Below are 13,672 nucleotides of genomic sequence, written 5' to 3'. Positions count from 1 at the left end.
CATTTTCGGTCAAAATCCGCTAGACACATTAGCAGATTTACTTTGGTATTCACAATAGCAAAAAAGATTCCTTAAGTGAACACTATCAAACCCATAAACAGATATTTTTATTGTACAGTGAATTAGTAGCTCATTTTTGCTAAAAAAAAAATGTCTCAAACACTATGCAGATTTTTTTTTTTTTGATTTCATGACAGAGAAATATGATTCTTTGAAAAAATAGCCCATTTTCGCTCAAAATCCTTTTGAAACATTCTCATACGGTTCTTCAATCGTACACTTGAGTGTTAGGAATTCATTGCAGTATAATTATTTTCTTATTTCTTGCACTGAAAGCGAGTAGCTCATATTTGCTAAAAGTATTTTAGACACAAAGAAGCATTTTATTACACTCCTAATCTGTCTACTAGAAGGAGTTGCTCAATTTAGCTCAAAAGGCCTTTGAATCACTAGAGAACAATCATATACATAGATATTCAAAGCAGCGTTCAAAAGCAAAAAGCTTACTTAAAATGCATTTAAAATATATAACGAACTGCCTGTTTTCGCAATAGTTGTTTTAGACAATAGTTGAGTTGAGGAGTTCTTTGTATTTTCACACACTTCACTTTGAATCGTTAAAGATTAATTCTCTATAGCAAGTGGCCCACTCAAAAATATTATTCTAAAACTTCATTAGACACATAAGATGATTGGCATACAAAAACTAAAGAAAATAGCCCAATTTTGCTCAAAATCTACTTGGCGCACTTAAAAATTGAGAAGTGACAGAATTTATTTTAAAATTCAATAGCAATGTTATACGACTTTAAATTATGTAAATTTTCCTAAAAAATATTCTGAACATCCTGGAGCTTTGCTAATATTTATTTTTCGCTCATTTTAGATCAAAATAAACAGGAAATCTCAGAGGGCTTAGAGTTTTTATTTTCATATGTATGACAGCATAGAATAGTGTATATTTTCATTCAAGTACTCCAAGTACGTAAAAAGTCTAGGAAAATTTGAGCTAAAATGGGCTACTCGCTCTTCTGGAAAATATAAGTCGTAAAACGCTTTTTCAAATATCACAGTAAACACATTGAATAACGCTTTTAAAGGCAAAATTATATTAAAGATTATTACCAAATAGTTGATTAATATTTGTCCTCTAATTAGTCAAATCAACGTAACGTGTATTCGTCTGGTGCTGAATAAAGGGCTCCTTTTCTTGATCTTATCTTTCCCATTAACCCTCTAACGGAAGATTCCTTCCAATCCAATTAACCAAAACAAAATAAATAACTCTTCTACAAAAATTATGTCGACAAGTCGATATTTTTAGTTAAAAGTAATTTAACGAAAACTCTGCAAATAACAAAAAAAAGTAACTCGTGTGCGTAGTCGTCTGACTTTTATGTCAACAAATATGTCAAAATATGTCTTCTATCTTTAACCAACAACCAAGAAGTACTCAAAATAAATTACTTAATTCAAAACTAAACATATCGTTCAATTAATTTTGCTGCACTATCTCACAGACTTTTCCATTAGATTAATTAAAACTTAGTTCAGAAACTAACTATAAAAGCTTGAAAATTTATTAGAAATAATGACAGTATCCTTTTGACAATTATTAAGTGTTAAGCTTTTCTATATAGAAGACTTTAACTTAACCATGGTTAAATTAAGTCGTTTTTTAGTTATAAATTTTATAAGTTGTTTTATAATTGGTGCATCATTTGATTTTAATAATTTTAAATTAAAAATTGACAAGCAACTTGACACATCGTCGGAATCATTGATAAATCATTCATCGAAAATTATTTGTAATTTTAATGCAAATGCAATTTATGTGTATTTTGAAAATTCAACTTCGACGGGAAATGCTGGAAAAATATTAAAAAATCTGTCAGATTGTGGAAGTTCTTATATTGTTTTAAGGTGAATATTTAATTCTTGGTGACTGGTATAAAATAAGAAAATATTGGTATAAACTGAGCAAATGTGCAAAATAAATTGAATTGAGCTGAAAACGGATTTATTGTGAGTAGACCAGTTTTTTTTATAAATTGGTATAAACTGGTCATAACTGAGCAATTGTACGTACGTACTTGAATTGAGTTGAAAACCGAACCTTATGAATAAGACCAGTTGTTAAAAACTGAGCAAACGTAAAAACGAGTGGAATAGAGTTTACATTGAGCATTGAGGTCAATTTGAACTACGAGTAGATCGTTTTGTGTAGATTATTATAAACTGAGCACATGTACATAACTTTTTGATCTGAGTTGGTATAAAGTAAACAAACGTACAAGTGGATAGTCGGTTATTTACAACCACGTACATTTTAATTAAAAAAATTTTATGTAGATTGGTATAAACTGAGCACAAATGTAGAGAGATCGTTCTAATGGACTGAAAACGGGATTATAATGAAGTAAACAACTTTGTTTAAACCGGGAAAAACTTGAAAAAGGAATAAATGAAAACTCAAATAGGGTTAACTTTAATTAGACAAGTTTGTATAGAATGGTATAAACTGAGCAAATTTTTATAACTACTTGAATCTAGTTAAAACTGACATTATTTTGACAGTAAGTTTAAACCAGAAAAACAACTCAGTGAATACAATAAAGTAAGAACCTTCTTATCATGTATTAGACCATTTTGTTTGGACTGGTATAAACGGAGCAAATATACAAAATTTCATGAAATGCGTTGAAAATAATATTATTATGAATGATTTTGGTTAAAGTGAGAAATCGTAAAAACGAATGAAATCAAAATCGTTTTGATTGGTATAAACTGAGCAAATTTCAAGCACTAATTGTATTGAATTGGTAAAATAATTAAACTAGACCATATTGATGTGTAAAATTATATATTGAAAAATTTTGAGGAAAAAAGGAATTATTGTGGATTAGACCAGTTTATACCAATAAGTAAAAATGATTTTTAAGCCACTTAAGCACAAAAGAAGATCTAGTTTACATATATCGAAGATGTTTTTTTAATTTTTGTCTGCTGGTGAACTAGTTTTTCCTTTATACCAGTCAGAAATTTTAAGTAAAACTTTAAAGAACTTATATTTCATGAAAAACTAACATAATGCAACCAAACTAAATTTTTTTCTCTCTTTTATACCATTTCAGAAACAAATTCAAAACAAAACCCCTCGAAGCCGTCGACGATGGCATCATAATGTATTTAGTTTTAATGGTCAAAAATGCCTCCCAACAAATCGACTTGAGTATTGTACAAAAAAAATCAGCTGCCAAACATCGTTCCTATTTCATAGTCATTGTTGAAGATAGCACCGAAATTACCTCAAAATGGCTAATCGATTCGTTTAAGAAATTTTGGGACATTTGGGTATTGAATGCTGTCATATTTTTTTGGAAAAAAAATTCCATACAAATGTATACATTCTCACCATTTACATCGAAAAAATTCTTATGGAAAATCGATTCGAATGCAAGTGGCAAAAATGATTTATTCTTTCGTACAACACCCGATATGAATGGTCGAAAATTGAAAATATGCTTATATCCAGATGAGACAAGGGCAGTTTTTCAACCTTCTGGGGAAATTCTCGGTCCAGATGGTCTAATGTCTGCATTTGTTGCTGATCGACTGAATGCAACAAGAGTTGTCAAAATGCCCGATGAGTATAAATGGTCTACACCGTATCAGAGAGAAGGAAATTATAATACAAGTGATTATTGTTTAAGTGAAATTCGTTCAGCAAAAAGCGATATGGCTTTGAATACTCGATTTCTGTCGTATGACAATTTTCAAAAGAAGATTGAACACACTGTAGTCTATGATCGTGATGATTTGTGTATTCTAGTTCCAAAAGCTCAACCGGCTTCACTGTTTTGGAACCTTTTTCGACCATTCCAGATTCCAGTTTGGATTGTCACTTGTTCTATGCTCCTAGTGACCTACGCCTTCTGTCGAATTCTTTTACCACAAACAAGTCATTTGTTCTTGAAGCTTTACTCCACAATGCTAACTCATCCACTTATCGCTACAACTCCAAAGCTGTCAATGAAGATCTTCCTGATATTTTGGTTTAGCTATTGTCTTCTCATAACTGGCGCCTACAAATGCAATCTCATGAGCAACTTGGTCTTTCGAATTTCGTTGCCAGAAATCGATAATCTTCAAGAACTAGCAAATTCGCCATTCCAATTATTGATACATACCCGGCATCAAAAATTTATTGACAAATATGTAAATTCGTCGCCAGCGTATGTAAAAGAAATCAAGCGGAACACCATTCCGGTGCCAGATGATTTCTTCATGAAGAAGCTGAACACCAACGATCTTGATTACGCTTACTTGGAAAAATTCCATGTTATAAATTTTCGAGTGAATTCAAGAAAACACTACAATCGTGGAAGACCGCTTTTCCATATTATGGACGTTTGTCCAATACCTTTTCAGACTGTCTACATTGTACCCTATGGATCGCCGTATCTGGGAATTTTGGATACATTAGTTCGACGAGCTCAGGAACATGGTTTTGTGGAACACTGGACAAAACTTATGGACACTCAATTTAAAAGATCTGGAAAAAGTGTCGTTCGAAATAGTCAAGACGATGATGATTTGGTGGTCTTGAGACTTGGCCATCTTCAGGCAGCTTTTTATATATTAATCATGGGTTTAAGCTTGGCAACTATTATACTATTTGTGGAGATTTATCAAGCTTTTGGGATTGGATTGTTTATATACCATCGCAAAGAATGGCATGAGGAGCATTGTATGGTAACAGGACGTTATAGAACAGAAAATGGGGCATGCAGAGGTTACATTTAAAAACACAAAACACAAACAAAAAAAACAAACATTTAAATAAAATAATTTTAATAAAAATCTTACCTGTAGTTTCTCTTCTAGATTTCTATTTGCATCCTTTAAGGATGTAATCTCATTTGTCAGTCTTTGTAATTCATGATTTGTTAGGTTAACATCTTTGGCACTATTACTTGCTGCTGTTGAACAACTGGCAGTCGAATGATTGCTACTGCTGCCAGTCCAATTGGCACAAGCTTCATCTTTGGATTTTTTAACTTTGCGCATAAGTTCAATGGCGTTTTGGAGCTTTTTGACTTCGTTTTTCCACTTGCGGGATTCGGATTCATTTTGTGCTCTGGAAGGTATAAATTATCAAAATTATAAAAAGAGTTAAGGCTTTGGGTCTTTGGGAGGACTTAAGTCGAGATTTTTCTCATGACTTGAAGTAATTTAAAGCATTTGCTTGAAGAACTGCGGAAATTCTGAAGTAAATTCTTGGGTATTATCTCTCAAATTACTCAAGTACGTTTTTGAGGAAAATTCCGCCTTGAGTGATTACTATGAATTTCAATTTTTGAGAGAATTTTTAAGCATTTACTTCAGGATTTCCTCACTTCGAAATCATAAGCTCCTGAAGTATTTGCTTGAGCATTCCCTAACAAAGTTCTCTTCAAGCGTGTATATGAGGAAAATTCCGCCTTGAGTGATTACTATGCATTTCACCATTTTCAAGCATTTACTTCAGGATTTCCTCACTTCGAGAACATTAGCTCTTGGAGTAAATGCTTGAGCATTCCCTCACAAAGTTCTATTCAGGCTTGTATTTGAGGAAACTTCCGCCTTGAGTGATTGCTATGAATTCCACTTTTTTTTAAGGGAATTTTCAAGCATTTACTTCAGGATTTCCTCACTTCGAGGTCATAAGCTCTTGGAGTAAATGCTTGAGCATTCCCTTACCAAGTTCTTTTCAGGCTTGTATTTGAGGAAAATTCTGCCTTGAGTGATTACTATGAATTTTACCTTTGTCAAGATATTTTTTCGGAAAATTCCGCCTTGAATGATTACTATGAACTCCACTTTCTTGAGGGAATTATCAAGCATTTTCTTCAGGATTTCCTCACTTTGAGGTGTTAAGCTCCTGGAGCAAATGCTTGAGCATTCCCTCAAAAAATTCTCCTCAGAAATGCACTCGAAAAAAAATCGAATTGAGCATAATGACTATGAGTGAATGTTCAGCCATTTACTTTAGGATTTCCTTATTTTGTGTTCATAAGCTCCTGAAGCAAATGCTTGAGCATTTCCTCACAAAATTTTCCTCAAGCTCGTATTTGAAAAAAATTCCGAACACTATGATTACCAGACTTAACAAATTACCTCAAAACTCTCACAGCACCCTTTTCCGTGCCAAGATGCGCCTTCAATTCTGCAATCTCAAGCCTCATCTGATCAGTTTGAGCATTCAACTTTTGTATTGTCAAGACATTCTCCTCCAATTTACGTTTTAATCTTGGAGGTGGAACTTTCTGTTGTTGCTGTTGTTGTGGAGTTGGCGATTGTGATTGTTGATGTTTTTGTTGCAACATTATAATTTTCTCCGCCACTCTTGGTGATGGCGTTGGTGGCGCTCTTGAATGGCCGCGTTCAGTAGCCTTTGTAATTTGTATCAATGGCTGCTGTTGTTGTTGTTGTGTTGGTGTAGTTGGTGCCGATTTAGCTCCAGCTAACAAATCACCACTCAATTTTCCACGACAATTTAATTGAATCCCTTCAATTCGTGTTCGTTTCTCTTGATTCACAGTGTCTCCGACAGATGTCAAACTTGATGAGAGTTTCTTTTTTCTTTTTAATTTATTTTGTATCATTTTTGTTATATTTTTCGCTGACATATTATTATTATTATCTTCTTCTCGTTGTACATTTGTTGTTGTTATTTGTTCTTCTGTATCCGTTGATGTATATTCATCAATTTCTGTATATATATTTTGTATTATTGCTTGATCAATAATATTCAATTGATTACAATCGGGCTTTAACGATTGTCTGGAGGTCGTAATGGTATTATCTGCCATAATTTTATATTTATAATATATTTATTTATATCGGTAAGTGATTAAGTCCGACCTAATTCGAGACTCTTTATTTTTCTTAAATTTTATTCTTTCTTTCTTTTTTTGCCTTTTATAGGTAGGTATTTTTTTTTAACTTTTATTCGGTTTTATTTTGCGTATACTTAATTGTTTTTCCTTTGGTAAATTGTTATAAAAAATCATAGCATTTAACTTTGCTTTCCTTTTTTTCGTTTTAATGAGTTTTATATATAGCACTTCGAGTTAAACTTTTGGCATTTCCTATTAAATCTGGAAAGAGATAAGGAAACAAAAATTAATTTAATTTAAAAAAATTTTAAATCAAAAAAAAATTTTATGGATTTTCATTATAATTTCATATATTTTTTTTTTTTAATTTTTTTTTTTTTTTTTTGTAATAAAAAATTAAATACAGTGGGAAGTTTATTTTTGCACTCTACTGTGCATTAAGAATGTAAATTATGTCTGCAGTATACACCTAAAAGTATGCAATGAGTAGATGGTGCAAGAATTGCAATAAATTGAAGTCTAATTATATATGAAATTTTAAGTTGTTGTTAGGAGAGTTTCAATGAAGGTTATGTTATTATAACTAGCCCAAATACCAGTGTTACATAATTTAACGTTTTGATGAGTGCTGTCTCTACCTTATCAGAAGAAAGAGATTTGTAAAAAACACACTTGTGTATAACTCCTGTAGAATGAAATGGTCTTATAAAAAAAACGCTTGTGTGCACCACACTTTTGCTACTAAGCATTTGTTTAGAATGTCAAAAATAGGTATGTGCTTCTGCATACTACTTGTAGAAGTTAAATATATCTGTGGCAACAAGGAATAACAACATAAGTAAACTTTTGTCAAAATGAGTTTTTTACAAAATCTGATGCACAATAAGCGATTCTATCAACCATATTTTTTACGAATTTTTATCTTAAGCGGTTTATGAATTACAGGTAAAAGAAAAATGACAAACTTTCAAAAAGCTCCACACTGCGTCGAGTGAATGGGGGATGTGGACAAAAATCAGAATAAAAAAAATTTGTGTTTTTGTGTTTCTTTGAATAAGAAAACCTTCAGAAACACATATTTATGGTATATTTCATCAAAGTAATGATAAATTTCACAAAAAAATAGGTAATAAACAATTAAATAATATCGAATGAGAGCTAACTCTGCAAAATGAGAAAATTTTCCAAAAAATGACAAAAGTGCAATTAAATTCCCCGATATTTTGGAGCAAAATATTTTGAAAGGCGCTTTAGTATCCACACCTTTATGTTTGAAAATTTTACAATTTAAGCCAATTTTTCGAAAAAGTTCTTATTTTTTAGTACTGAAAATGAGTCTACAAAAATGTAAATATTTTGAAGATGAGCAAGTATGACCAAAAAAGGTGAGCAAGATAAGAAAGTAGAAATATAAGGGAACCTTGTGGCATACAAGATTCTGCTACAGCTTGCTACAGTCTGATATAAATTTAGTTTTTGAGTCACAAAAAACAGACTTTTTTTTGGTTATATTTTTTAAATACTAATTTCACTTTACAAAAACAAATTGACATACACACTGATCTTCAGATAATCATTTTGATAATTAACAAAAAAAAAGTCAAGAACATTTGTTTTCACTTAAAAAAAAAATGATAAACATCAATTTGAACCTTAGCTTGAATAATCAAAATATCATGAAAAACACCACTAATCTTTTTGAATCTTATATTTAAGCAGTGAAAAACTGTGTTTTATTATTGTTGAATATAAGCCCTACATGTGAAGCACCGGTTTTTCATCATATAATAGACTTGATTTTAGTTTCAAAATGGCCGCTTTTTTATATCTCTCCGTCTATTTTTTTTAAATAATGCATATAATTACACAACAACCAACGTGTCCTTTTTACATTTTTCTTTATAATAACTTTACTTAAAGTCACACTTTTTAATGTTTTAGTTTTTTATCAGAATATTTATTTTTTTAATTAAATTTCCATGATTGATCGTGCTTATGAATTGAAATGTTTTTTTTTTTTTTTTTTTTTGTTATGTCAGTTTTCAGTTGTCAAGCAGACATTAGTTTTTTATCTCCCATTAGATCTGCTTGTGTTCTTTTTGGAAAAAAATCCTTTCAGAGAAAGAAAAGTATCCAAACGCTTTGAGGATAAAATTTTCTGCCACTTTTTAACGTCATGTATGTTGACAATTCTCAAATTTTTGTCCAATGAAATTTTTCGGGCAGAAATTAGTAATAAGGAGAAATAGTTTTCTCTCAAGGAGCGAGCTTTTTTGTAAAAAACTAAAGGGTTTCAGAAGACAAGACTTGGGTTAAAAATGTTTAAAAAAGTAGAAATATTTTGTTTAAGATCTGTTTGGATCCTTCACTGAAAAAGAGATTGTCTGAATTTAAGCAACTGGTGAATTTCTAAAAAAAAAAACGTTTTTGGCCATTGTGGGGATATATTGAAAACACAAAGTATGCAGTTTCAAAATGTTTCCTTGAAAAAAATCTATTTTTACTGGGCTTTTAGATTTAAGTGGCAGTCATGCAAATCACTTGTTTTGAAAAAATCTAGTCTAAATATCAATAATAGAGATTCAGTTCTCGAATTTGTTTGTTTGAAATTGAATGCTCTACAATTTTGCCTTATAACTAACCATTTCGGAAATATCACCAAAATAAGTCCGAAACACAAAAAAAAATGTTTTTCGTGACCTGTCTTGTTACAGTGGTAGATGTTACAGTAACTGTCTTAATTCTGAGTAATTTGCCTTTTTTTTTGTAAAATATCATTAAATTCAGATGAGCTGTACAAATAAAAAAAAAAATACACTCAAACTAAATCTTAGTTTTAAGGGCTCAAATTTTAAGGGAATTTTTTGTTGCGTATTTCCAACTTTGGAGCTCGAATATCTTTTAACGGTTAGATAAATGAAGAAAGTGTATAAGTCTTTTTTGTAGAGCGTTCAATTTCTTAGAATATGTAAAGAATTTTGCTTAAAAGTCATTTGATAAAAAATACTTTTTTTCAATATGATATTAATGTAAAAATGGAAAACTGCGAAGCGGAGGATCTTCCCATAAATTTAAATAGCTCGAATTTGGTGAGTATATTGTAACAAGCAATCGATTTTTTGGAGTATAAAATCAAAAAAAAACATATTTGTATTTTTTGTTACACATACGCCATAATGACCCGAAATGTTCGATTTTTCATTTTGCAGACATGTTAGTTTATGAAGTTTGTTTGTCAAGTTTATCAACCTTTATCCATTCATTTATCCTACCAAAATATCATCTTGATAAGCATTTGTGACTAAAAGTGACTAAAAGACAATTTTCAGTAACAAGCCTTAATAAGATTCATTTCTAAAATTTTTTGCGATATCGTCCTTTTAGTTTTCTTAAAAAATAAGTAATAAGCTTAATAGGAAAATGCAACTTCCTTGACATATTTTTTTTTTTATCAGAATTCAGTGACCAGAAAAACATTCTTAATTTCTCAACAACAATTTCCCTAAACCAAAGAAAAATCAATATTTTAGGGTTGGTTGAACTTTCTTGTACATTCAACTTTATTATATCGATTAAAAATATCCATTCATGCATTAATTATTATGATGACCCTAATTAGACTCCAATGTACCTATACACTCTCAGACTCGCCCAAGTTAAGTAAGTCATTTAAAAGCTTTAGTGGGTTATGCGAAACATTATAATATAGTATATAGAGAGGGATCACGTTTCTGTTGTTTCTTAGGTGTTTGCATTGACGAAACGACCAACAAACTATGTTTTTTTTTATTTTTCTATATAACTTAACCAACTAGTTGACAAGGGTAAAATAAGTTGTGCTTTTTTTAGAAATTACGTGATTGACCGAATGACGTTAAAAACAGCGAGAGGGTGTCACATAAAAATGCACCCCATTTCTATATCCACAAGTGGTGGTCTAGTGTAGATAGATATTATATGTCAGTTTCCATGTTGAAAAGTTTGCACCCAACACGCCTGGATGGCATTTCACTTTCAACACTTTTTTTTGCATATTCAACGTGATACTTGTTGTATTTATTATGTGTTGTTTTGTATGTAAAAACATAGTGGGTGATAGAGATGAGGGTGGAGGTGCATTGGGTCAGTCAATTTTATGTGGGAACAGAAACTAGTAAACAAGTTTGAAAAAAGATACTTCGCAAACACACATAAATGGACTATATTGTTGACTTTTCAAAGAGTATATGCAGATTCTCTGGAGTGGAATAAGTCTCAATTTCAAATTAAACAAAAAACACGAGTGTTCGGATAGGGGTAACATAACATCAATTCACTTATTTTAACACAACGAAAAACGCAGCAAAAAAACATGTTAGATTTCCCTGAAACCAAAAAGAACAACATCAAAATATGTCATTGCATTATATTGATTTGACGGAAGCCAATTTATTTTAACATACATAGATGTAAGCAAAAGCTAAAACGAATGGCTTTTAGTTTTTTTGTCTGCAAGGGCTGGGCATTGTTATTTGAATTGAAAAAATCTTTTAACTTTAAATTTTATCCAACTTGTTTTGGGTTTGGCTAAAAAACTCATTGACAAAGTTTAATTTTACTAAAGTGCACAATAGTTAAAGGTTTTTCAATAATTCTACTGGTCGATTTACCCTATTTTGCCCTACATGTTGCTTTGATTTACAATAATCACTATAGCTTTATAAATGCTTTTTTGAAATTTAATGTAGATGTAAATGCTTTTCTTTAACACCATCTTCTTTTTTAAATAAACTGTAGGGTATCCCACTATCCCCTATGTTTTTTTTTAATTTTTTGCACTTTTTGATATTTTTTCAAAGTCTTAAAAACATGGAATGAACATATTTAGTTTTTTAATAGTTCCACTCGCCGTTTTACCCCCACTTTACCCTACATTTCACTTTGATTTACCATAAACTCGGAGCATTGTAAATATTTTTTTAATGGAAACGGATGTCTTTTTTAATCATAACCATGATTTTTAAGAAAAACAAACTGTTTAACGAATGTTCTACCATGTGCAAGTACCCTATTTGCCCTACATCACTTATTTTTTCCTGAATAAATACCACTTTTTTGATTTTTTAAATTTGAAACTATCCAAAATTTAGAATCAACATTTTTAGTTTTCCAAAACTTTAACTGGTTGATTTACACCATTTTGAACTACATTTCACTTTCATTTTCCTACAACAAACATGTCGCTTTGAAGAAAATGAAATTCTTTTTCTCATCGCCGACTTTTTTAGAAAGACAAGCTTCTGCCTGTAGCATTTACCCTGTTATCCCCTACGTCACTTAGTTTTTTTAATATAGACTACTTTGTGTTTTTTTTTTTTTTCTTTTTATATAATTTGAAAATTTTTAGAGTTTGGAATTAAAATGTTCACTTTTTTAATAATTCAGTTGGTCGACTTACCCCACTATAAACTAAATCCTTAAATCTGATTTGCTAAAAATGCATAACTTTGCGAATCTTCTTTTGGAAATGAAAATCATTTTACTCAATGCCATATCGTTTTATAAAAGAACAAGCAGTTTTCCGAATGATCTAACAATTGTAAATAGGTATCCCATAGTCCCCTATGTTCTATGTCTATTTTTGTTGACGAAATACCACATTGTGTTCTGTTTATTTTCTTTCACTTCACTTGAAAACGTTTTGGAATACAATTTTCTCGTTTTTTTATAATTCTTCGTGTTGATTTACCCCATTTTACCCTACATCTATCTTTGAATTATAAAAAAAAAACATTGTCTTGCGTATGTTCTTAAATGGAAATCTTTTTCTCAACACAGTTTTTTTAGTTCTTTTCCGACTGTTTGATTTAGTGCAAGTACCCCATTATCCCCTACGTCACTTATTTATGCTGAAAGTACCACTTTTTGTTCACTTTTTTGTTGAAAATGTTCATACTCACCTTAGTTTTGTTATGTTTATAATTTGATTTTATCCCCGAAACACGATTAACACTAATAAAACTATAGGAAAGTAAAAAAAAACACTCTTTAGCGATTTTTATTGTTCTTATTTTTCTTGCGACACATTTAATGATAATTTTTCCTTTCATGAAAAACTGTTAAAAATGTCATTTTATTTGCAATATCATTATTTTTCAAAAATCAAAGAAAATACGCAATAACCGAAAAATATAAACAGTTGTTCTATCCAACTGTGCACTTGAAAATTTTTCAGTCAACTAAAAATTCACTTAGATATACAAATAACATTTTAAGAAATTCCAGAAAATAAGAACTTGGAGAAGAATAACAAACTGCGCGCGAAAAAATACGAAAACCAAAACAAAATTATAGAGAAAAATTATATTCAAAAATCCTTGAATGCTTATTAAGACATTAAAACAATTGAATTACAAAAAAATAATTTTGTTCTTATTTTTTTTTTTTAATTCTGCAATCGGATTGGACGCTTGTGGCGAAACGGTACAAAATTTGTATTAAAAAAATTAAAAAAAAAAGAACGAAAAAAGAATCTCAAGTTGAAGATCTTTTGTTTAAAATTATTTTACTGAGAATGTAGGCGTTGAACTTTTATTCAGCACAAAAAAAAAAAATAGAAGAAGAAAAAAATTTCTTCACGTCATTTTATTCGAATCTTTAATTTTTCTTTCTTTAAAGATTCAACATTGGATTTGCCAAAAAAAAAAACCTAAAAAAAAAACAAAACAAAATAGAGTTCAGTAGGATTTGAACCCAGAAAACCCTGCGTGGAAGGACTCATTTTCAATAGTTTATCTTTAAAAAAAATTCAT

General features: G+C 30.4%; 2 protein-coding genes across 5 annotated transcripts in view; one reads left to right on the top strand and one right to left on the bottom strand.

Annotated features, from left to right (window-relative positions):
- LOC129919902 (interaptin) overlaps positions 1-13,672 on the bottom strand; it is a 171,313-nt gene that overhangs the window by 129,054 nt on the left and 28,587 nt on the right. For all 4 annotated transcript variants that reach the window (XM_056001005.1, XM_056001004.1, XM_056001006.1 and 1 more), the window contains exons 2-3: positions 6,160-7,142; positions 4,870-5,140 (exon numbers count right to left, since the gene is read on the bottom strand). In XM_056001005.1, the coding sequence (XP_055856980.1) occupies positions 4,870-5,140; positions 6,160-6,854 (966 nt within the window). In that variant the 5' untranslated portion in view covers positions 6,855-7,142. The remainder of the gene's footprint in view (positions 1-4,869; positions 5,141-6,159; positions 7,143-13,672) is intronic.
- LOC129919908 (uncharacterized) lies at positions 1,727-4,811 on the top strand (the record flags this gene model as incomplete). The annotated part of the gene is made up of 2 exons (XM_056001015.1): positions 1,727-1,923; positions 3,135-4,811. Coding segments are annotated over 2 exons (1,869 nt in total), but the record flags the coding sequence as incomplete, so codon positions are not given.

Source organism: Episyrphus balteatus, chromosome 4 (assembly GCF_945859705.1).
Source record: "Episyrphus balteatus chromosome 4, idEpiBalt1.1, whole genome shotgun sequence".
NCBI classification, from domain to species: Eukaryota; Metazoa; Arthropoda; class Insecta; order Diptera; family Syrphidae; genus Episyrphus; species Episyrphus balteatus.
This window is presented reverse-complemented; position numbering and strand designations above follow the sequence as displayed.